This window comes from Rosa rugosa, chromosome 4 (genome assembly GCF_958449725.1).
Source record: "Rosa rugosa chromosome 4, drRosRugo1.1, whole genome shotgun sequence".
Classification (NCBI taxonomy): Eukaryota; Viridiplantae; Streptophyta; class Magnoliopsida; order Rosales; family Rosaceae; genus Rosa; species Rosa rugosa.
In genome coordinates, this window is record NC_084823.1 from 51,170,652 (window position 1) to 51,194,482 (window position 23,831).

General features: G+C 38.3%; 5 protein-coding genes and 1 pseudogene across 5 annotated transcripts; 1 reads left to right on the forward strand and 5 right to left on the reverse strand.

Moving 5' to 3' along the window:
* Positions 1–517: 517 nt before the first annotated feature.
* LOC133744987 (heat shock protein 83-like) lies at positions 518–2,260 on the forward strand (annotated as a pseudogene).
* Positions 2,261–3,255: 995 nt separating this feature from the next.
* LOC133744836 (chromophore lyase CRL, chloroplastic) lies at positions 3,256–5,571 on the reverse strand. Its single transcript, XM_062172870.1, has 8 exons — positions 5,198–5,571; positions 5,061–5,121; positions 4,938–4,973; positions 4,793–4,843; positions 4,416–4,508; positions 3,840–3,944; positions 3,592–3,684; positions 3,256–3,487 (listed from the first exon to the last, which is right to left on the reverse strand). The coding sequence occupies exons 1-8, from the start codon at positions 5,443–5,445 to the stop codon at positions 3,347–3,349; spliced, it is 828 nt and encodes a 275-aa protein (XP_062028854.1). The 5' UTR covers positions 5,446–5,571; the 3' UTR covers positions 3,256–3,346.
* A 2,512-nt stretch (positions 5,572–8,083) lies between these two features.
* On the reverse strand, positions 8,084–8,820 carry LOC133744988 (chaperone protein dnaJ A6-like). The gene is made up of 2 exons (XM_062172998.1): positions 8,338–8,820; positions 8,084–8,137 (listed from the first exon to the last, which is right to left on the reverse strand). Exons 1-2 carry the CDS (start codon positions 8,818–8,820, stop codon positions 8,084–8,086), a joined length of 537 nt encoding a protein of 178 aa, XP_062028982.1.
* Positions 8,821–9,838: 1,018 nt separating this feature from the next.
* On the reverse strand, positions 9,839–11,526 carry LOC133744647 (uncharacterized protein At4g14100-like). The gene is made up of 2 exons (XM_062172719.1): positions 10,763–11,526; positions 9,839–10,251 (listed from the first exon to the last, which is right to left on the reverse strand). Exons 1-2 carry the CDS (start codon positions 11,229–11,231, stop codon positions 10,070–10,072), a joined length of 651 nt encoding a protein of 216 aa, XP_062028703.1. The 5' UTR covers positions 11,232–11,526; the 3' UTR covers positions 9,839–10,069.
* A 143-nt stretch (positions 11,527–11,669) lies between these two features.
* LOC133744648 (succinate dehydrogenase assembly factor 2, mitochondrial) lies at positions 11,670–14,541 on the reverse strand. Its single transcript, XM_062172720.1, has 5 exons — positions 13,618–14,541; positions 13,383–13,490; positions 13,155–13,281; positions 12,189–12,257; positions 11,670–12,095 (listed from the first exon to the last, which is right to left on the reverse strand). Exons 1-5 carry the CDS (start codon positions 13,701–13,703, stop codon positions 11,949–11,951), a joined length of 537 nt encoding a protein of 178 aa, XP_062028704.1. The 5' UTR covers positions 13,704–14,541; the 3' UTR covers positions 11,670–11,948.
* Positions 14,542–15,627: 1,086 nt separating this feature from the next.
* Positions 15,628–18,113, reverse strand: LOC133706805 (uncharacterized). Its single transcript, XM_062132353.1, has 4 exons — positions 17,956–18,113; positions 17,530–17,788; positions 17,228–17,422; positions 15,628–16,476 (listed from the first exon to the last, which is right to left on the reverse strand). The coding sequence occupies exons 1-4, from the start codon at positions 18,054–18,056 to the stop codon at positions 16,081–16,083; spliced, it is 951 nt and encodes a 316-aa protein (XP_061988337.1). The 5' UTR covers positions 18,057–18,113; the 3' UTR covers positions 15,628–16,080.
* Positions 18,114–23,831: the final 5,718 nt, after the last annotated feature.

A 23,831-nucleotide genomic window follows, 5' to 3' on the forward strand; every position in this document is an offset into this window, starting at 1 on the left:
GTTGCACAAGTTGGCTTGAACCTTGTAACTCTATCAATATTCAATTCAGGACAAATGTAGAAATCTCTCCGTCCATAACACGTTATATAGAAAGCCTGAACCAAATAGAGAACCCTGACTAATACCACAAGAAGTGACTGTTCAATTTGCCTGAGGGGGGGGGGGGGTGTACCCAAGACCCCAAGTTGAGCACCACTCCAAACCACAAGGACTATTTATTACTTTTACCCTTCTGTTTAACAGTATTGTACTACTTTCTGAAATTTGTTTTGTTGGAATTTTCATGATATAATTAAGAGGAATTGATGTCATCGGTCACAGATTGTGTTCTAGTATAAAAACTAGACCATGACCTTACTCTGATTTAAAAACGTAAACCATTGTGTGATTGCATTCAAGAGGAATTACATTCTGCATTTATTGTGTAAAAACGTAAACCATTGTGTGATTGCATTGAATTAAATAGTCAGCCTTTTATGACTATGAATGTTTGTGGCCACTCAATCTAATTTGGTCTATGAATCATATATATGTAGATCTGGTGCTCTATTTGGGTACAATTGCAAGGTCAGAACCAAGAATTTTATGGAGTCACATGGAGTATCTGATCTGAGCATGATTGGAGAGTTTGGTTGCTGTTTCTACGCAGCATTTCTGGTTGCTGTGAAGGTCATTGTAACTACAAAGCACGATGATGATGAACAATACATCTGGGAATCTCAGGCCGGTGGTTTCTTCATTGTCACCAGGGATGTCAATGGCAGGCAGCTTGGCAGGGTCACCAAGGTCACTCTCTTTCTCAAGAAGGATCAGGTAGACTACTAAACCGATCAGTTTGTCCATCTTCTGAGAATTTCTTTATGGTTGGATGGGCTATTGACTTTTTTTGTAATGATACTGAGCAGCTGGAATACCTGGAGGAGTGGAGGATCAAGGACCTTGTGAAAAAGCACTCTGAATTCATAAGCTATCCAATTTACCTCTGGACTGGTGGAGAGTGGCAGATCATCAACAACCCGACACTGTTGGTTTCGTAAGCCTGAGGAGATTAGCATGGATGAGTATGATAAATTCTTTAAAAGCTTGACAAGTGATGGGGAGGACCTGCTTGCTTTCAAGCATTTCTCGATGGAAGGGCTGTTTGGATTGAAAGGAATTCTCTTTGTCCCTAAGAGTGCTCCATTTGATCTTTTTGACACCAGGAAGAAATGTCATAACATCAAGCTTTATGTCAGGAGGGTGCTTATCATGGACAACTCGGATCAGTTGGTTCCACAGTACCTTGAATTTGTTAAGGGTATTGTTGGCTCTGACCAACTGCCACTTAACATATCTCGTGAAATGCCTCGACAAAACATGATTTTGGAGGTGTTCAGGAAGAACCTTGTGAAGAAGTGCATTTAGATATTCAATGAGATTGCTGAAAACAAAGAGGTTCACACCAATTTTTATGAGGCATTTTCCAAGAACATGAAATTGGGGATTCACGTAGACAGCCAGAACAGAACCCAATTGGCTAACCTGCGGTACTACTCCACCAAGTGTGGTGAAGAGCTCACAAGCTTGAAGAGTTGTTAGTATGGCAGCTAGGGAACTTCTGACAAAAAAGAGCTGTAATAGGTTATTGCTCGGGTTATTGGTTTTACTGTCAAATCTATCAGAGATGTTAGTATTATGGTTTTTGTGCTTTTCTCTTTCGTATGACATGGTGCTTCAAGTATGGCTGACAGTGGACTTCTGACAAAGAAGAGCTTTAATATGTTACCGGTTTTACTGTCAAATCTATCAGAGTTGATGGTAACATATCCAGAAAAACTAGCGACTTGAGTAAAGGTTTTCGCAAAATACTTGCATTAACTTTAAATTCTCAAATGGATTGGACACAATATTTTGTATGATTTCATTGTACTTGTAGAACAATATTTTTGGTTCAATCTAGTTCTTTTCACACTTACAATCCGATGCACAAGAGTAAGAACCCATTTAGTGCCATTATGCCTCTTTCTAAATGGAGGAAGGATCCATTCATAGTATTCAATAGCATACTAAATCGAAAAGAGTCCCTTACATTCTTAGAATGGCGTTTGTAGGTACCTACGGTAACTCAGCACTTCAATACAATGAGGAGCCACAGTGCCACAAAGTAATAGAAAGTTTTAGCAACCTCGCAGCAGGACAATTGAGCTCTTATGTTGCTTGCTTGGTGATGTAAAATAGCTTATTAAAAGCGCCTGAAAGTACACTCAATGATGTTATATGCTTTTTCAACTTACTTTAAGAGTAAACTCTCTTAATTTTTTATTTTTTTTAACGTCCGAGACCTTGATTTTAGACCAAAAACAGTAAATTTTATACACAATTTTTTGGTCAAAATTGCATATTCTTATTTTCTTATCAAATTTTTTTTACCTCTAAATCATAATTTTTAACCAATTCTTGAGGTGACGGAACTCAAAAATCTCAATATAATTTTCTTTTATAATCTTTCAAAGTTAGAATGCGAAAAAAATAATATTAAAAAATCAGACAAATTTTTTTTATAATCTATCACTTGGAACAGCTTCTAAAATTCATGACATAAGCATATGAGATTATGGAGAAAAAAAACAACACTTTGAAATTCCTCCGACATCCATTCGGAACTCTTAACGGATGATACCGAACAATTGAACAAGACAAACGCCCTAAACCCTGAAACTGACGCGAGATAACATTTGTAGTGCTGTCTACAAAGCATCTTTATAGCATTTGAAGTTTTACATGGGATAACAGAAACGATTTTGCCTAAAAGTACGAATGAGCCTTTTCTTCTCGCAGGAAAGTTGGACGAAAACATAAAACAGCATTACACGAAAGTTTGATCACCTTTTGTTCAAAGTGCCTTTCTCATGAAAAGACTCAAAAGAGTCGCATTCCAAACGGCATAGATAACAAGAAGTTCAGTTGACTACAGAAGTGGAAAGCCAAAAGTAAAATCCCAAAGAAACAACCGATGATATTGCAGGGGAAAGCCAACAAGGAAAGCTGGTGAATGAGCAATGACCACTCTAACGGTCATTTATTTCAAATAGGCAATCCAGTAAGGTAAAAACTTAATTAAGTAAGAGTTCAATTTCACCGCTAACAGTAGGGGATTTATTCCTGAACATGTGAGCAGTTTGCATGTCTTTTGCAAACTGGCAGGCAGATAGTCTTGCTTGTAAGTTGATATAACATCGCATAATATCAAGAACAGAAAAGCAGTGAGAGTAAGGATGATAACTAACAAAGAAACACAGATTAATAAAGAAGAGGTAAACAGAACTTAACATTTACATATGATGGTTTTATATATATAATCGCATGATCATTCTTGCAAGACAAATGAACCCTCTATTCTTTTCTCAATAGACTGCTGAATAGGAAAATTTAAAGAAGAAAACATGTCATTCATACTGGAGGCAGGTGCGGGCTTGAATTCATACGGACCTTCCTTTGGTCCCCAAACCTGTAACAATACAAAGGACTTGGATTGGTGCCCAGGAAAACTACCACAATTACAATATCCAATAAGGTGATGATACTGAATTGATTAGGAGTAGAAAAACTGACTTGATTTCCTTCATCGTTATATCCCCTATCCCATGAATGTATCTCATTGTTTTTAAGAATTGCAAGTTCCGAAGTACAGTATGATGCTCCATTCTGTCACAAAGAGCAAAAATGATATCAATGAAAAGCAGTAATTTGATTCATTGCAAATGAAACTCAACATATCCATGGCCCCAAACTAAGGTTTTCATGTGATCAGCGCACCATCAAAGGGGAAGGAAAAGAGAGCACTAAAAGCAAGGAATTACCCATGAATTAGGGAAACTGGCAGGTGGAGTTGACCCTTCATATAAGCAGCGTTTTCCACGCTCACAACGTTTAAGATGCACTGTTGTCAAATGCTCTGCAATGTCCTGCACACAGATAACAAAATTTAGATAAAAAATTTAATTTTCTCATATAGTTCAAAGATAGACAATGTGAAGCCCAACAAATGCAACAATGTCAAAGCATAAACATATCTTCAAGTTTTTATTCACAAACTTGGACCTGAAACCATACAAGCAAGGTTTGCACAGTGGTGCAAAACTAACATCAATGTTCCCCAAATCTAGCATTCACATACAATTCATCCCTGTGCAATTCTTCAGTTTTCAGTTGATACATCTTGGTCTAGATTTTAAACTAAGACTACCATCCAAAAAGTTCAAGGAAAGATAGTTTCTATCAGCTGAGTTTGCAAGTACAAATCATCTAAACTCACTTTATTATTTCCTATATTTATACTTTAAACTGCATTATAAGCCATAATAATACGCACAATGCCTGAAACAAAAACCAGATGATACAGAAGTACAGTGACTATGATGTGACTAAGAACAGACCCCGATAACTTCTTCAGGCAGGGGGCGCTGGTCCTTTGAGCGATCACAAAAATTCTTGTACTCCTCCGCATCCCTAATTGCATACGAGCTTACCTGCTCATTGATGAGAGTTAAACATATATTAGAACGTTATTCAAATCCCGCGATCAATACATCAAATGATGAACCACATCTTACTCTCTCGCTAGCACATGTAGTAAAAGAGAGCTAGTAACAGTGTACTTTCAAATGTAAATGCAAACTCCTTTGTTGGGTTCAATTTTAACCATCAAACAACAGAGCAGACCACATCTTTTATCACCATATCTCACACTGTAAACACGAAAAAGTTCCAGAAACAAAACTGCAAAACGTAGATATATATATATATATCCCACCTCAACATCACACTTCAACTCTTTCGGGCAAGGCTTCACCATATAAAATCTCTGCATTCAAAAGATTGAGTCTTTAAATTAGAAAACCTAAAAAGCTTGAACCTTTGAACATTAGTTTCACTCTCAAGGGACAAATACCACATACCTGCCTAAATGGCTTCTTAGGACTCCTCCAAAAAGCCTAACAAAAACCCACACCAATATTTTAGCTCACATCAACCTCTAACCAAACAAGTATTGAATTTGGTACACAACTAACTACCCTTACTTGTTCAAAGTACAAAACTTTAGAACCGTCCACCATCTCAGCTGCAGGGCAACTACTCATTCTGCAAACCAAAGTTCATCATCATCATCAACTAAAACGCCACCGTTTTGAACAGACAAAGAAAATGAATGAAGTACCTGATGTTGAAGTAGTGGTCAGGATCCCTGGCGGCTTGGTCCTTGGAGAACTTCTCGCCGGAGAGGGAGCGGGTGACGTGGCCGGCGTGGTCCCACCGGGTTGTGGACTTGGTCAGTCGCTTCAGCAACAGAGCTCCGCCGATCAAAACCACCGTCTTCACCACTAACCCGCGCGCCACGCTCCATCCTCCCGAAGACGACGAGTCGTCCGAGCCGCTCCCGCTACCCGACTCCGACCCGATACCCATTTCAGTGAAACAAAGCCTACCTTACTTCAACAGCCGAATTGCCACTAGTGGCACCACTACCATTTCGATTTGCTGATCCTCTGTAAACGATTTGGTCCGTCGACTTGGTTTAGAAGAGCTTGGGAGCTTTTGAACGTCACCGTTACCATTCCAATCATAGCACTCTCCACTTTGGGCCGTGTAAGGCCCATAATGAATTGGCCCGTAAAATTGATTTTTTTAAACGAAATTTTATCATGTTTCGGAGTATGTGATGCACCGAATTATACAGTCCTGATCACCTGGTCAGCAACTGACCAGGGATCATTTGCTCAATCACAACTCTCTTCTCCTCTCTCATCACTTAGCTGTGAACCGTCCGATTTCAATCGGACGGTGATTGAGCAAAAATTCCATGGTCAGCAGCTGACCATTGGAACGGGATCGCCGAATTATAATTGTTAAGGTTAGTAGATCTTACGATTGAATAACTGAAAGGATGGTGAGAGTATACTTGGCATTTTTCCGTTTGATTATTAAATAATGTAAGATTATCAGTCTGGCTCAGGTGGGCAGTCGAATTTATGGTCAATCGTGCTCAGCTGCCATTGAATTAAAATCTAAGGGTGAAAAATAATAGGGCAGTTAGAATGCCCTTATTTTTTACCATTAGATTTAAATCCAAGTGTAGTTGAGTACAACTTAATACTAATCAATTGACTACTAGAGCATGACTCTGTAAGATATTATGTTGGCAGAGCATGTACATAACTAGATCCTAGTGTTGACATAATGTGTGTAACAATCTATCAAATGACCACACCATGTACTGTGACTTCAGTTGAGTTGATAGCATACATGGTCAGCTTGAATTTGCAGCTTGTGATGTGGCTAAATCAGCAAGAAGGGGTTAGTTTAAGGAACACCAAGAACCATTTTACTATAGCTCAAAAGCTGTCCAAACATGTCAAAAGAAAAACAGGTTAATTTGTGGAGGAATTTGCTGATTGTATTGCTATTCAGAATCACTGCACCTTTGCAACTCACATTTATTTATGTTAATCTTTCATACATATATTATGATACTCAATTAGCAGAAACAAATTGAGATTTCCTACTCCCCAGTGGTGGTCGAAGTTGATAGGCATTTGGTTAATTGATCAGTGTTAGGCAGAGGAAGGTTTTCGATCTGGTGGAGGAAATTTAAGCCTCTCTTTTGTTATTGTAGCCAAAGAAATGTTGTTTTCCAAGCTAGATATATATCCATGCTGAATCTCTGCTAGCTAGCTAGATCACATTACTATCCGAGATTCTGTGAGAAGGGCAGTAATATAAATACAGTAATATATGAAACACATGAAAGAAGTGAATAACTTAGCTTGGCTGACTATGAATTTGCAAATTTTATTAGGATTTTTTTAAACAACCCAAACCAGAAATAGTCACCAAGCAAAGAGCAGAGCAGACCAGAGAACTAAAACTCATTAACATTCTCTGGCTTGGCATTTCATTGATCCTATATATATCTGTGTGTGTGTGTGTGTGTTCATGAATATCATGCTGCCTAGGTAGTAGCGATGACGATTACATCAGACCGGAGGGTACTGATATCCATCCTTTATAGTGATCTCGATCAAACTCCCATCAACACATATACATTTTGGTCGAGATTTACACGGAAACTTAGTCTTGCCGTCCAAATGTGTCCATAAAAATTCAAACTCATGTATCTAAAATCTATTTACCTGATGTTAAGAGGAAAACCAAATAGAGAATCAACTAGAGCTACTAAGGTGCATTTAGATAGGAACTGGCATGATTTTCCTTTATGGGAGGAATTTTTTGTTCTTGTGTGCCTCTAAGGTCATAGGAGTTGGGACTCTGCTCTATCTGATCGTGCTCTTGTTCTTACATTATGACTGTCAGATATTATGTTGGTAGAGAATGTATATGACTAGATCTTAGTGTTGACATGGTGTGTTTAACAATCTATCAAATGACCACACCATGCATTAAGTCTTATGTTAAGTTGATAGCATACATGGCCAGCTTGAGTTTGCAGCTTTTCATGTGGCTAAATCAGCAAAGAAGGCTTAGTTAAGAACACCAAGAACCATTTTACTAGAGCTCAAAAGCTATCCAAACATGTCAAAAGAAAAACAGGTTAATTTGTGGTGGAATTTGCTGATTGCTATTCAGAATCACTGCCCCTTTGCAAGTCACATTTATTAATGTTAATCTTTCATTATGATAACCAATTAGCAGATACAAATTGAGATTTCCTACTCATTTGATTTTGTTTTTCTGCTTAATCTCTGCTATGGGCAAATTGAGCATTTGCTCCACATAACGGGCTAGGGTTATGACATGGGAATTATCCCAGTGGTGGTTGAAGTTGATAGGCATTTGGTTAATGCCATTGATCAGTGTTTGGGCAGAGGAAGGTTTTCTGGTGGAGGAAATTTAAGCCTTCCTTAGGTTTTTGTAGCCAAAGAAATGTTGTTTTCCAACCTAGGGAGTGCAACAAAGTGCCTCATGGATAAGCCAATTTTTTATTTTATTTTTTTATTTTGAGAATGAAAATATGTTTTGTTGAACATGGCCGATATCATATAATTGATTATTGTAACATCACTTTCTTAACTAGAGATGCACCTCCCTAATAACTGATATTATTAGGGAGGTATTTCATTTTATCTAAGCAAGCAGTAAGCTACACCAGAAAATCTAATAATTTTATTAAACTAAGAAACACGAATACTCCAACTAGAAAACATGATATATAATTACGTAGCTAGCTAGAGAAAAATGTAATCAAACTAGGTAACAAACTTAATAATCAAACTATTCACCAAAAAAAAATAACTTAATAATCAAACTAATAATAACGATCAAACCTAGGGACCAGATTACTCTAACTACATCCCTTTGCTCGCCAGTCTGATCTCGGTCCTTGCTATACTTTTCCTTACCATACCGGTTCTGGCCGTACCAGCCCTGGTCGTACCGATTCCCGTACCAGTCCTGACCGTATTGGTTCGAACCGTACCAGTACCAGTCCTGACCGTATCTGTTCTGGCTGTACTTGTACTCACCGTATTGGTCCTCGTTGTACTGGTCCTTGCCATACCGGTCCTCACCGTACATGTCCTCGCCGAACTGATCCTCACCGTCCCGGTCATAGATGACACGTTGCTGTGGATCGCTCAGAACCTTGTATGCATGGCCCAACTCTTTGAACTTTTCTACATCACCACCCTTATCGGGATGGTGCTTCATGGCTGCTCTTCTATAAGCCTTTTTCAGATCATCTTGTGAAGAATTCTTAGGTACTTCAAGGATGTCATAGTAGTTCCTACCGCTATCGCTTTTCTTTGGAGCTCTCTGCCAATCCATTTGAATTCGATCTCTTACGAGTTATTCAATCTTGCCTGAACGATTTATTTTTTAGGTACATATAGACTATAGAGTACTCGTTGGTTTTGAAAAAACAAGATCTATGGTTTTTCTCTTATTTATAAGGAAGCTACACCTAGAAAATCAAATCAAATCAAATCAAATTAGGAAACACTTACAGTATTGTTGGAATAAAAAGGAAACACGATCAAACTTCCTAGCTATTTAATCTCTGCAACTGATCTTGGTTCAAATATTACAATGGTAACGGTGCTGGTTTTCATTCAAGAAGCAGGTGATGGATAATGTCCTAGCAATGGTTAATCTGATAACTGTGCGGATACAAATTGAGATATCCATGCTGAATCTCTGCTAGCTAGCTAGATCACATTACTATCCGAGATTCTGTGAGAAGGACAGTAATATAAATACAGTAATATATGAACAAATAAACACCAAGCAAAGAGTTGCACAGAGCAGAGCACACCAGAGAACTAAAACTCATTAAAATCAGAAATAAGTTCCTTTCTCTGACTTGGCATTTCATTGATCCTGCATTCCTGTGTGTGTGTGTGTGTGTGTGTTCATATATATATCATGCTGCCTAGTAGCGATGACGAGTACATCACTGGAGAGTACTGATCCACAATGAAATAGCCATATAATATGCCTTTTACAGAAGGCCTCAGGTACATTGGCATGACTCCATCCTTTATTGTGATCTCAAACCCATCAACACATCTACATTTTGGTCGAGATTTAAAAGGAAACTTAATCTTGCTGTCCAATACAAATTCAAACTCATGCCAGTTCTAGAATCTATTTACCTGATGTTAATAGGAAAACCAAATAGAGCATCAACTAGGGCTACTAAGGTGTATTTAGATAGGAACTGGCATGAGTTTCCTTTATGGGAGGAATTTCTTGTTCTTGTGTGCCTATAAGGTCATAGGAGTTCGGACTCTGACTCTATCTGATCGTACACCAACATAATACTAGCTAGTTTGCTAACATAATATGTTCGACAATCCATCAATGAACGCATTAGATAACATAACACGTCCGAAAAGATGCAAATATTGTTGGTTTTGGATTGCAGCTTTCTAAAACGGTTAGTAGATTACAAACACCAGGAATATTTTACTAGAACTGAAAAGCTATTCAAAACATGTCCAAAGGAAAGTAACCTGTCTGATATGTTCATTGGCTAATTGCATTCGGAAATCAGAATCACGTCTCCATTGAAGCATCAAGCATCCAATACTCCTCTCGCCAGCCTCCCATGAGAATAATTTCTTGCCATAGGTTCAACCAGGGAGCTCTTATTGCTTTCCAACTTAGCAGCCTCCTCGAAACAGTAAACAGGAGCATTCCACTTTTCATCCTCAAGTTGTGCTCCCACCTCAAATGTCATCACATGAGCACTCATCCCTGCATCATCCCACAAACCATTACCATTAGCAATTGAAATCAAGAACATGCCCTAAACCGCAATATGCTCTAAGATTCACTCAACACTAGAAATCTAGCCAATTTTGCTCCACAAAATCATATAGGTAATGTTCCTGGAAATGTGACATGTTCTTTTAGTCCTATTACCAATCTAACATTGCACATTTACACGTTAAAACAAGAATTTACCTAATCAATGACTCAGATTGTCGATCCGACAATAATCCAATTGTTAAGAAAGTAACGTTTCCTAATCAGTGACCTAGACAGTAAATCTGAGAACAGTCCAATTGGCTAACCAAGTATAACATTTCCGAATCAATAGCCGATACTATCAATCCCACATCACACATTAGAACAAGGGTCGACCTTATAATCCAGACTATCAATTTGACAATAGTTATAAACCAACCTAGCCTCAACATGCCTTACTAAAAGAACAAAGACAATGTGCAGTTAAACGGTGACAGTTAGGGACAAAGTTTCGTACCTGTGTAGAAGAGCCAGTGGACAGGTCTCTTAGTGACAACGTCCTCATAGTACCAGATGAAGTCGACCTTCTCCCACACATTGCAGAGGAAGCCATCCACGTGGCGCTGACCCAGATAAGTTGCACCGTCGAGCCAGTTGGGTCGGAGAATGCCCACCTCAAAATGCAAGACCCTGCATTCCCGGTCGGAGTCCAAAGTGTAGACGTAGGAAGTGCCATTGTCCCACTCCAGGTCGTACTTGAGCTTTCCCAGTTGGTTCTGTATTATGTTGAAGTTTCGACCGTTGGGCCAGTCGTACCACAGGTCCAAAATTTGAAGAGCTCCGCTGTTGTTCACGTAAAGAACCGAGTGGAATTGGTGGGGCCATGTCGCCGGAGTCGGGTCATCGGAAGTTGAGATGTCGAAGGAGGAGATCACTAGGAGGAGGAGGAAAAACAAGGAGATAGGTGTGGTTGGTGCAGAGGCCATTGTTGATGAATTTTTTTAGAGAGAACGATGAGGGCTGTGAGGCTGGATTTTAATACCTACTGAATTTTGTCCCCACCAAAATATGAAAAATCTAATCTTGGGAAGTTGGGATAAGAAATTTCCACTTTCACCCACATATTCTTTCAAGTATTTATAATCAGGACGGATGGCTTTTAGAATTTAGAGAGGAAATCTGCTTTTTGAGAAACAAATTCTGCTGGGGAGTGGAGACTATGGAAACTGGAATAAGCAAAATCCACTCTTTTAAGAACCCAGTTCACATGCTTAAACAAGAACCTGGTTTTTCTCAAGAACACATTGGGTTGCACACGCACACAGATTTTCTTGTTAACACTTCTATTTCTTCCAGATTAGAATAGCAAACAACCAACAGAATTCATTTCTAATCCTGTTTTCTAGTAACTGCACCTTTGAAAATTACATGAATCTTATTTTCTCCTCCTTGCATTATTGATCAGTATGCAGACACAAACTGAGAGAGAGTATTGTTTATAAGTTTATAACATAGGGGTCTTGACCAAATGAGAAACAAGGGCTATACCAGAAAATAAGAACCAAGGGAGATAATGCCTGCCATACCTCTTGGTTTTATTAGTAAAGACTAGGCATGGCTAATTCCAACAAGTATTTTTCTTCCCTAAGTCGTCACAAATGAACACACCGTATGAAATTTAACTTGTACAAGAAATGACAGAACTACTGGTTCCCAGTTATGGGACCGCCCTGATATTTCTTTATATCATCCCATCCTCTAACCCATGGGTTCCCGGGTGTTGCTCGTGTCTCAGGAGCAGCATAGCTGTCCAGGTTGTTTGTAACCTTGCTGCGCACTGCAGTGAAAACCTACAAACACAGATGATTTGAATTAAATGGAATTGATTAAGAAGAAAGCAATGAATTGAAAGAGCAACTTTTCACATTTCTAGATCAGCTCACCGGATTAGTTGTGAGTGCCTCAGGCGGTTGCTCCTGGCCACTTAACCACTTCCATAGATCAGGATTTTCCTGTAGAAAAGAACATCACATGATAAATAAACAAATGCTCTAGCTCCCACTTCATCTAAAGACCTCACTTGCAAATATCAATGCAAGAGCTACTGATGCAGTTTGTCTCCCCGAGTTACTGGTCCAGTAAAATAACATCCCAGTACATTAATGGGATATATACCAGTGTTGTCACATACAAGTATAAAACAGCAGCGGTTCAGTAACCATCTAATTATTTAAATGCTCAGAACCTCTGCCATAGTTGAATCCATTTGAGGATGAAAATAGAACAGTTTAAAACATGGTATGTTTCTGATCAAACAATTTGATGCTTTGATGTCAAGTGCTTCAACACTATAGTTATCTTATAGCTTAAGATTATGCAATCCAATGAGAGCAAAACATGAATACCTATTTATACTGGCATCACAAACTGACTAAGAAACACTTAACAAGGAAAAAGGCTATACTTTGAATGTGCAGCTATCACTAGATCAAAATGCATCCAGTCAAGGGGTCACCCTACTCTCAAAGGCACTGAATTTCTTGAGAAATAATCAGTTATGTGCTCAGGATGAACATTCTACACTAGAAGACGAACAAACTTCAGAAAATTGCTACTCTCTGCTGGGAAGCACCATGAGAATACATCTGATCTGATGTTCTATAGAATTCAACACTTCCAGATAGTCTAACAGAACATACTAACATCAATTCCATTAGGCCTTTCTAGCTACAAAGATTGCCTAATATATTTCACACATATTAGGAACTTGTCAACTTAAATTCCAATGAACAAATTCTGAATACAGCATAGTACTCACTTTACAATACACAACATAAACTAAAAACCAATTGAAAGCACTCCAAAAGCAGCAAAATTTAAAAGATAAGAGATGAACAAAGTAAACTTACCAGGTCAAGAACATCCACAAGAGATTTAATTCCATTTTCATCCATGGAATGAATATGATCCTCCACCCATTTACCCAGAACCAAATCCAATTCCAAGAACCCTCTCTGTTTGCTCCTGTACAATAACCTGTTCCAAACCCAAAAACCCATGTTTGTTTCAGAATCAAAAACCAACTTCCAAAACCACTTAAGCTCTAAACTGTAAAACGCAAAGACACAGAGACCCACCTATTACATAACCGCCGTTTGCTCTCTTCATTAGAGAGGTCGATATGTAGATTGCTGGTGTTATCAGTAGAATAAGAGCGCTGAACTAAGCCACTACTATATTGAGGCCTGAAAATTAAAGCAACCCACCACACAATCAAAGCTTGAATCTTTGTATATAGCAATCAAAGCTTGTATCTTTGTACATGTATTGCAATTATATGAATTGCTTATACATAAAAGAATGAATGAATACCTGAGAAGGGTCTGAGTGGGTGAGATGGAGTTGCTGGATTTGAGAGCTCGGTGGGCTGTGATCAAACCTCTTCTCAAGCTTGCCATTTTGTTTGTTCGATTAGTTTTGATTGTTGGACGAAAGCATAGAAAAGGAAGGGAGAAAATAAATGTATGGTGGGTTTAATGACCAACAATGTAGGACTTGCCCCTATTAAAGCTTCCACCTTTCCTATGCCATCGTGGCCTTTCTTCGACCAAAATAAAAAATAAAAACATAAAAATTAAAAAATGAAACCTTTCTTTCCAGGGGAATGTTAGGGTACCCTAGTTTAAAACTCAAGGGCGAGAGGTTCAAACTAGGGCTGGGATCGGTTCTGTTTTTGGACATTTTTATTGGAACCGGAACCGGAACTGACAATATTTTTCTGGTTCGGTGTTGTTACTTTTTTTTGCCAGAACCGACTTGGAACCGGAACCGTTTAGTTCGGTTCGGTTACGGTTTCTGCACACACAGCAAAATAGCAGCAAAGCTGCAAAGCTATCCAGCTTCCCAGCCACATCATGTTCTGCAAATTTCTCAGATTCTCCATCAAAGAACACAACAAATCTAAAAACACCAAGTCTGCAAAGAGTCAAACACCACTTCCTGAGTTGTCCCAGATCTAGGAGGCGGAGAAAACACGACCACCTTCGCGTTGAATCCACCCACTTCCCCACTAACAACCAAAACAAAGTAAATAAAAAGCAAGGAAAAAGATGAAACCAATATAATTTCCAGCATTTAATCTGTAACTGAAGGGAAGGGATGAGAGAAGAGAGATGGATTGATGGTTTCGGTGAGTTCAAAGAGAAGGGAAGAAGATGAGAGACAAAAAGAAGAGAGATGAGAGAAAAAGAAAGTTTCAATATAATTTCCAGCATTTACTCTGTAACTGAAGCCTGAAGGGAAGGGATGAGAGAAGAGATCGGTGAAAAGGGTAGAAAATGAGAGACAAAGAGGAGAGATGAGAGAAAAAGAAACAATGTCAGGCTTTGTTTCCCATCAACTTCAATATAAAATTTTATAAACACCCACTCATCAATAAAAAATGAAAATATATGAATTCATTAAAAACTTGGGCATGTAGTGTACGTGTTTGCAGGAAAGAGAGTATTAACAATTATAAAATATATGAATGTTAAGGAGCTTCTCGGTTCTTCCGGTTCCTGGAAGTTAAGGAAATCAGGAACTGAAACCGAACCGGATTTGCTGCAACGGTTCGGTTCTTGCTAAAATGCAGTATTTTCTTCACAGGAACCGCACCGAACCGCCGGTTTCGGTCCGGTTCAGGCCGGTTCTGCAGGTGTTCGGGTCAAAAAGTCCCAGCCCTAGTTCAAACTGGCCTGAAAAAATAAGGAAGGGCCTAATCACCTGTGACGCACTCTTGGTCCTCAACCAGAACAACAATGGTAAATTTTTCGCTCGTTCTTTGCCGGATGTGCAATTTCGTTTTTGTACATTTTGGATTTGTAATGGATTCAATCGGTTATGACTTTATTGTGTGCAGTGACACGTTGGACATATCTAGAGGTCTAACAGTGTGACGTTGCTTAAGTGGTTCAACTTGTGTGCAGCGAATCAGTTTGCTATAATTTTACTTATTGGGCCAAAAATTGAAAATGCTGATCTTGCAATGGGGGGAGAAAATCTTAGTGAAGTAGCGTAAGATATCAGAATAAAGTTTTGGTACATATGAACTAGGGCAACACCTCACTCCTGACCATCAAAAGTCTAAAGTATAATATAAACTCGAGCCTTATTTTGCTGATGAAACAGCTGGAAGTAATACAGTTTCGATTACATTCGGGAAAAAAAAAAAAAGTGACCTTTCAATTAAGGCTTGTCTGAGTTTGTTGCACTTAATATCCTTCATTGTATACATGTATACTTGAGAGTTGAGAAATGTAATCGGTCGAGTGACATAGCCAAAAGAAAGATCTCAAGTACCATGAAATTCAAGTGATTTTGTTGGAGTTGGTACATTTGTAGTAGAGCAGAATCAAACAAACTTATAGTAGAGCAAAAGTCTTCAAATGCACCAAGAAAAACCACTTGCATTGAGAGTGTGTAAAGCTAAATAAAAGAAACAGAGGCATAACAATAACTACAATTCCCCAGCTTGATCTACTCTTAATCCGATTACTTAAAAGGACCGGAACAAAATGGTGCTTAAAGAATTCTGACTTCCGATGACCCAAAAACGAGTGACATACCTATACTGATATCACTTACATCAGAGGATCTATCATTTCGGTCTCCATCCTACAATGGTAGTTGCAGGCTACCTTCGTCAACACTGCCAGGGTATTCCTTCACGGCACAATGCAGTGCTAAAGACTTGTTTCCAATAGATTTTTCAGTTTCATCTTGGTTGTGGTGGATATCAGTCCAGGATAAGCAATTGAACTATTTCACAAACTCTCAGTCTTCAGCCAGATGACCTCAATACTTTACCTCACGTCTCTCAGCGAAAAATTTCCCTGTTATTGCCTGATCTGGAAGCAAGGCCAACCAAACTGCAGTGTCAGCTCCTTCTTCAGCTGATATGTTCCCAGCATAGCCTGTCATAGCAGTCTTTACCCAACCTGGGCAGTAACAGTTGATATAGATCTTCTCGCCTTCAGGTCTATCAGAAAGTATCTTTGCCATTAGCCTGGTGTAAGTATTGACTGCAAGTTTTGATACCGAGTAGTCAGTAAACGTTTTAGGCCACCCACCTGATTCCCATGTGCCCTCTTCTACTTGTTTTAGAAAACTGTTTACTGCTCCATCAATAATTTCCTCTGTGAGCGTTTCCGTATTGGCAAGTTGTTCTCTCAAATTCTGATCTTCAATTTTCTGTCAATTAAAACATAATCAGTTTGAGATGGAGAAAAGTTTTGCTTGAGCATGATCAGGGAAACATGACGGAAACTTTTGTAAGCAGACCAGCAGCAATGGTTGTGGATGGGTGCTAAGATTTAAGAATGATGTTAGCCTACACTTGATATTATTATCATCCAATGCAATCTATATGCATATTCCAAATTAATCAAATTGAAAAGAAAGTGAAGGTGAACAAAAAGAATAATTCATCTGTAAAATAAAGGTTATTTAGTGGGATAAGAAAAACCGAGGCGGCTGGAAAGCTACTGAGGCTCACATAGGGACTTAATCTAGAAGCGACAGTCCTGACCTCATATCAACATAGTACATGTCCCCATGATTTCCCAACAAAGTCTTCCTTCTGCTACTCAGCAGCCAGCTGCCTCATCAGTCACCTAAGGCCTCCTAGGAACTTGATGTGATTGGTCGGTAAAAACATAAAGGAGTGTACTTTTCTGGAGCTATATGCTCATTTTGAACTCAATCAAAGTTTCATCTGAATTCTGACACAACTTATAAGTTATTTCCTCTCAATCTCACTGAACAGGGAAGTGGTCTATTCATCCCCACCAGTACAACAACATTTTCAAAAGATCTCCTCCCACCGAATTTTAAGGACATACACAAAACAATGGCTTCCTATGACTACAAATGCAATGCCAGATAAGAAAGCATAATCTAATGAGAATCAACAAATGTAGAGCAAAACAATTTTTTTACTTACATTTCGTTTACCATTTAGTCTCCCCAATCTTGAGCTCACATTAACAATACGACCTCCGGCAGATGAATGCTTCATCAAGGGGATGAGAGCCTGAATCATATTTTTGGTGCCATAATAATTCGTAAAGCACACTTGAGCTGCATGCTCCACAGAATTATCAGACCCCTGATTGTAATTAACCGCTGCATTATTCACCTGGAATAGCAAAACAATCCCGACAGATCAAAACCCCACATGACACATTCCAAAATAATAAGTCCATACATACACCTCATATTCGTAACCCAATCTCAGAAACTCACCAGAATATCCAAACCACCATAGTTTTCCACCAACCAGTCACAAAACTCTTTGATGGACACTGGCTCCAACACATCCAGCTGATGAAAAAACACATTGAGACCCCCTTCTTGTAGGACATTAGCCGCTTCAAGTCCCACATTGGGGTCTCTGGATGTAAGTATAACAGTCACTCCATGCGCCGCAAGTTGCCTAGTAATCTCAAATCCAATGCCCCTATTGCCTCCGGTCACCACCGCAATGGTTTCAGCCGACCACCACCTATACACACACACACACATTCAAACATCCACAAAATGCATAAATCAAAAATGGGTTACAACTCAAATGCATGAATCCAAAAAGGGTTTCTGGGTTTGCTTCCCATTCAAACATTACATCAAGAAATTGCAATAGATGAATCAAAATGGGGGAAGAAAAGAAGTGACCTTTGGTGATCGGAATAAGGGATGGTTCTGAGAAGAGAGATCTCCTGGCGTCGCTTTTCTCTTCTCTCTTTGGCCTTTTCAGTCTTTTCAGTTTTCCCCATGTTTTCGAAATCAAAGTTTGAGTCTTTGAGATTTTGAGATTGAGGAGGAGGAAGAAGAATAACAAAGTTTTAGGATTGATTAAGAATTTTATCACATCCTCCGTGGCCCTAGGAACAGCAGGGACCCAGAACATGCCACGTGGCTGCTTTTGCTGGTCAAGTGCCTTGTCCGATGTTTCTCTTTGGTCAAAACTCAAATCACACCCTAATTATATCCACAGTCGTTTAAAGCCATAGATTTCCTTCTTCTTCTGGTGTACTCTAATCTGATCAGTTGATAACAAAAGAAACTGAACCAATAAGATTTAATAATTTGAAGTAAAAGGCTCATTTTATTTTTCGGTTATATAGTTGATTTGAACCGCTAATATCTCTAAATTGAAAATTATTTAGTTATATATAAATTATCATTATAGTGATCAACGTAGCAAGTAACATTTCTCATTTACTTGTTACATAGAGAAATATCTATGTAAGTTGGCGGCTGGTCCAAGAAGTAGAATAGTTTCATTGGTTATCAAATCTTGTTTGTGGTACTTATTTGTATTCTTTTGTATTGGACTATTGGAATTAAGCGCAATTATTTAGAAATGATAATGAAGTAATTAATTAATATTTGTACATGATATCAAAAATTACATTTCTACTTGGAGTGAGACCAGAATTCTTGGTCAGTCCATCCATATTACTCCTCGAGTTTCACCTCTAGACATTAGAAGTTGCCGGATTCCCATCTCTATCCATTTAGCCTTCGTTATCCAAAAAGTCTTCAGCCTTCTACTATGGTCATCAACAGTCTTAATACAGCAGGTGAGTTCCACAGCAGTAACAGTGTTTGCCTGTTCAAATCGCTTTTATAATCATAAACAAAAATATCATCAAGAAAATAACTTTTAGGTTAATGTAAACATTACAACTCAACTTGCCTGCCTGCAACTCTGCAAGTGCTTGCAACCCGAATAATTACATCATTAGCAGCATGATTTAACAATCTACGTAGCTAGTGGATCTTTTGTTCTATTTCTTTCGAGTAGGATCAAAAAGTAAAAATGTAAAATCACTTTATGTACCTGTTGCGAGCGCTTGAGACGTTGCTGCTGTATAACGAATTGATCCTGAAAATAATAGTAGAGATTAGAAACCCATAAAAGGGTGCATTTTCAAATCAAAGCAGTAATTACAAAGAGGCATGTTTGGCTGAGGTTTCAATTAGGAGTAGCAACATAACAGAAAACGCCCAAACTGAAACACGTATTCCCCCAACCTCTAAATATCACCAGGAGTCTAAAACTCTAATGTCCTCAATCACAACAATGAGGCAAGGGTAAGAGAAGTCATCACCTTATTATGCAGTGCTATGCCCACCTTCTTGATCCCAAATCTCGAGCAAAGCCCACCATCTTTATATCAATCTCTATTAGGTGATGCTGCAGACCGCCATACAGTATTTCTAGTTCCTGAAATCAAAATGTTATGCACTCAGATCAGAAAATTAATATACAATAGATCAAATAACAAATCAATTCCATTAAACGTAATTCTTAGTTAAAGGTCAACAAATTGAGCCTGATATTTTCATAAATATGAAACTAAATGCAAATGTGATTACTATTCACCCCGGAGCAAACAATATTTGTAAGCTATTGCTTTAAAAGAGAAAATATAGCATTGAAAGAGCAGTAAAAAAAAAAAAAAAACTTTACTATACCAAAGCAACCAGTTGAAATTAAAGAAATAGTCATTAGTTTATTCGATAAGAATATTAGCAGAAATGATATGCCATTTATACCATAGAAGCTGGAACATCAGCTTTGGACAAAAAGTACGAGAAGATCCCAAGCCTTGTCAATAATGGCAAGGTCCCCAATCCTTCTGGTCATCGTCGAGACTGTCATGCAATTGTCGCTCTGATGGTCACTTTGAAATACATCCGTTTTATGTGCATCAAATGATACAAATAATCTGATATAAAGCACTGACCAATAAATACAAGAACTCATATTGACAAACTCCACACAAGATTTTTGATAAATAACAATTACATTGGTACACAAGATTCCGAAAGCATGAATACCATACTATTATAAAGATGACTTCACCATCAACCAAACTTCTTCCAACTTTGTTGCTGCACAAGACAACAGGAGAGATCATATTCTTTTCAGTGATTTTTTTTTGTCAGAATTTACTGAAAAGTAGACATGAAACATACACACCTAGAAAGAATTACAGCTAGTGTTTTGTGGTCTGTGTATCAAGGCACAAGATGGAAACTCTTTTTGTTAACTTCATAACCGGCGCCTAGAACATAGCCAACCCAACACTTCAGGGTCTAACATTCAAAGATAATCAATGTGGTACCTAAACTTTTTCTTCATACATCAATTCGGTGAGGGAGTGGTCAACTATTTTTGGACCCCTCATTATGGCAGTTAACTCGGTCATTATTTTGGTGGTAAATATCAGTATGAAGGCGACAATGATTAAGGCCTTAAGTACTGTAATAAACGAGCAATGATTATAATTATTAGTCTGCAATGAATTACCGTCGTAAATGTGCAATGAATGACGGTCGTAAGTAGGCAATGATTAACCGTCGTTATTGTTGCTTTAATTGTCGTCATAAATGTGTAAAAGCATAAATAATGGCGGCTTGTCCCCCAAGTAAGTTGTTGTCTATATAAAGGAGGCTTGTCGTCCAGGTAAACCATCTCATTTCGACTCTTTCTATTTCTCGACTAAGAAACGTACTGACTTAGGCATCGAAGAATTTTCTGTAGGTACCCCCTTTCTCCTCGAGCCGATGGTCAAACTCCAAGTCAACACTCGAAAGAAGCCTCTAGATCGTTCCCGATTAGCTCCCGCTCCAGTCCGCATTCATTGGTGAGTCAAAATCCTCTACAGAATTTTTCGTCACCAACATTCGGTTTGGTAGTTCCGACCAAAAAAAAAAATTCAGTTTGGTAGTTCTGTTAAGGTTGTTTTTTTAATATTGTATGTAGGACCCGCAATTCATGAATGTGGATGCCAACGCTATGTTCCAAGATTTATACAAAAAAAAAGCTATATTCCAAGATAAAGTCAAGGTTATCGAATTTGAATGTGGGACTCAAAGTGTCTAATTGCCTATATTTCAGGTACCATTTGTATGCCCAATCCTATATCAGTTTCTTTCCTTTGTAACGTTAAAGACAACTTCACTAGCGTTCTAGTATTTTGTTGTAAATGGATGTTTCGAAATTTTGTTAGAATAAAGAGTATGTTTTGATGTTTAGTTTTCTATAGTCTTGAAGCATGAAAACGTTTTAGAATTTTTAGGTTGTGAATTGCGATTTCATTATATGTTCTTGGATGTTTGTTGATTTTGTGCTTCAATGTCACATTTCATGTTTTCGTGTTCTTTGATGGTCAGCTTATGATTCGAATTGCATGATTGATTCCATATTAAGATATGCTAGCGTTCTAGGTCTTAATTGCTAAGTGGAAAGTGGAAAACCTATAGTTCCTTAGGTAAATCAACAAAGAGATTTGCATGCTTGATTAGCATTCTAACTTGTGTGTTCTTTTTAAATCAATCAAACTTTCATGGCTCTTAGATCACTTACTAGTAAACTACTGTGCGTTCATCTAGTTAATTTAACTAAGGAAAGTAAAAAAAAACTTTGTAGGCGTTCCTCTCTGTTCTTGTTTGATTTCTCCCAAGTACATGTTTTGATTCGTGATTTGCAATTAATTTGATATTATGTTTTCGTGTTAAAGGTTGATGACTACATCTTACATCTTATCTGTCAATCTCATCTCTTTGATTCATGTTTTCGTGAGTACCCTATACTTGTGAATAATAATTCCTTCTTTGACGTTTAATTGACAGAGCACCCTCAATCTCCGGATAGAACGATCCCTATTTTCTTTATACTAACAATTGTCAACATGGTTATTTTTTAGCACTCAATCTGAGCACATCAAAGTTGCTTCAGGCATGAAATGTCAAACCCATAGTAGGTCGGCTCATCTGAATCTTTGATGGTTCTCATATATCCCAAGTACTCACAAACACGTGCCCCTTTAGGTATGAAATTCAATGATCTCACCCCCCAACCCTTGGTTTTGCCCGTATAAAATAGTTCAAGATCAACCCAGGCCTGCTGAGAAGTGCGGAGTATGCAGTCGCCATCTCAATTTACAATCTTTGCACTCAAATATCATATCTCTGTCAAGATTTAGTTTGCAAAAAACACAACTTTCAGAATATACATCCTAGTAACTCAATGGTATCATTTTCTATTTGATCCCTTTGAATTTCATATTTGAAGTTGGAATTGGATCTATTCATAAAAAAGAATCAAACACCACACACAATATTTATTTGATAACTTTTCTCACCTGCAATAATCACCTTCCAAGTTGTACGGTAGGGTTCCATTCAACTGGAAACAAGGACATTGGTCGCCACAGCCTACTGTGCAAGAACAACTAATAGTGTTTGGCCTTTCAATACCTGGCTCATATCGCATCTCATTTATATATGTGAATTTCTTGGGCAAAGGATGTCCTTGTGGACCATGAACTAGGATCATTGTGACTGCACATGATTAGAGATGTCGGCACACAGTTCTGTCTCCTAAACGTTGAACAAAATTCAAAACCTTTATCAAAACTTTACCGTTAAAGAAAAAAAAGATATCCACAAAACTTTATAGTTAAACGGAAAAAAAATAAAAATTACCATGGATAAATTTCTATCAGGCTTCTTCCTTACTCTCCGCTTTTGGGGTTGTTGCTGGGTGCGCTTCAAGCCAGGGTCTCTAAATCTCTTGACTCGACGGTGGACTGGCTCGGCATTCCGGCTAGGGTCTCTGAATGTCTTGGATTGACGCTGGACTAACTCAACATTCCGACCAGGGGTCTTGAATCGACGAGCATCTCTCCTGTAAACGAGATAAATAATATAATTCATATATACACGAGTTATATAACCGTCAAAATGCAAAATCAAAGTGATTCGGTGACTCACTCACCCTGGTTAAACAATTTGTAAGGGTTTCCGGAACGCCATGATAAACAACAATTACAATGGTACACCAGATTCCGAAAGCATAAATGCCATACTATTATAAAGACGACTTCACCATCAACCAAACTTCTTCCAACTTTGTTGCTGCACAAGACAACAAGAGAGATCATATTCTCTTTTAGTGATTTTTTTTTTTTTTGCCATAATTTACTGAAAAGTAGACATAGAACATACACACCTAGAAAGAATTACAGCTAGTGTTTTGTGGTCTGTGTACCAAGGCATAAGATGGGAACTCTTTTTGTTAATTTCATAACTGACGCCTAGAACATAGCCAACCCAACACTTCAGTGTCTAACAATCAAAGATGATCAATGTGGTACCTAGCTAAACTTTTTCTTCATACATCAATTCGGTGACTCACTCACCCTGGTTAAACAATTTGTATGGGTTTCCGGAACGCCATGGACAGAGCCTCAAAGAGAGAATAAGCGACCTTCTTTGCAAGCAAGGAACCCACTAGGGTTTTGATGAGAGTGATAAAAAGGAGGCGGAGTGAAGTGAGTGAATAGAGTAAGACAGTGATTGATCAATTTTCCTGATTTTCTTTGCCCAATATTTCCGTACTGTCCCGTTCCTAACCTTTTTTTTTTTTTTTCTTTTGAATTTTAAAAGAGTATCATGGTATAATGGGCCCCTAAAATGCCTATCCCACAAGGGATATCTACATACAAACATACATAACTAACAGTTTGGGCCCA

Coding starts and splice junctions, on each gene's coding strand:
- LOC133744647 (XM_062172719.1), bottom strand. CDS start 11,231: ATGGCCTCTGCACCAACCACACCTATCTCCTTGTTTTTCCTCCTCCTC. Junction 10,252..10,762: donor CCACTGGCTCTTCTACACAG/GTACGAAACTTT, acceptor GGGATGATGCAG/GGATGAGTGCTCATGTGATG.
- LOC133744648 (XM_062172720.1), bottom strand. CDS start 13,703: ATGGCAAGCTTGAGAAGAGGTTTGATCACAGCCCACCGAGCTCTCAAA. Junction 13,282..13,382: donor AAACGGCGGTTATGTAATAG/GTGGGTCTCTGT, acceptor GGTTTGGAACAG/GTTATTGTACAGGAGCAAAC. Junction 12,096..12,188: donor AGGCACTCACAACTAATCCG/GTGAGCTGATCT, acceptor CTGTGTTTGTAG/GTTTTCACTGCAGTGCGCAG.
- LOC133744988 (XM_062172998.1), bottom strand. CDS start 8,820: ATGGATTGGCAGAGAGCTCCAAAGAAAAGCGATAGCGGTAGGAACTAC. Junction 8,138..8,337: donor AGCAAAGGGATGTAGTTAGA/GTAATCTGGTCC, acceptor TTTCTGGTGTAG/CTTACTGCTTGCTTAGATAA.
- LOC133744836 (XM_062172870.1), bottom strand. CDS start 5,445: ATGGGTATCGGGTCGGAGTCGGGTAGCGGGAGCGGCTCGGACGACTCG. Junction 4,974..5,060: donor AAGTTTTGTACTTTGAACAA/GTAAGGGTAGTT, acceptor GGTTTTTGTTAG/GCTTTTTGGAGGAGTCCTAA. Junction 3,488..3,591: donor ATAACGATGAAGGAAATCAA/GTCAGTTTTTCT, acceptor GTATTGTTACAG/GTTTGGGGACCAAAGGAAGG.
- LOC133706805 (XM_062132353.1), bottom strand. CDS start 18,056: ATGGGGAAAACTGAAAAGACTGAAAAGGCCAAAGAGAGAAGAGAAAAG. Junction 17,423..17,529: donor ATGGTGGTTTGGATATTCTG/GTGAGTTTCTGA, acceptor TTGCTATTCCAG/GTGAATAATGCAGCGGTTAA. Junction 16,477..17,227: donor GACTAAATGGTAAACGAAAT/GTAAGTAAAAAA, acceptor TTTAATTGACAG/AAAATTGAAGATCAGAATTT.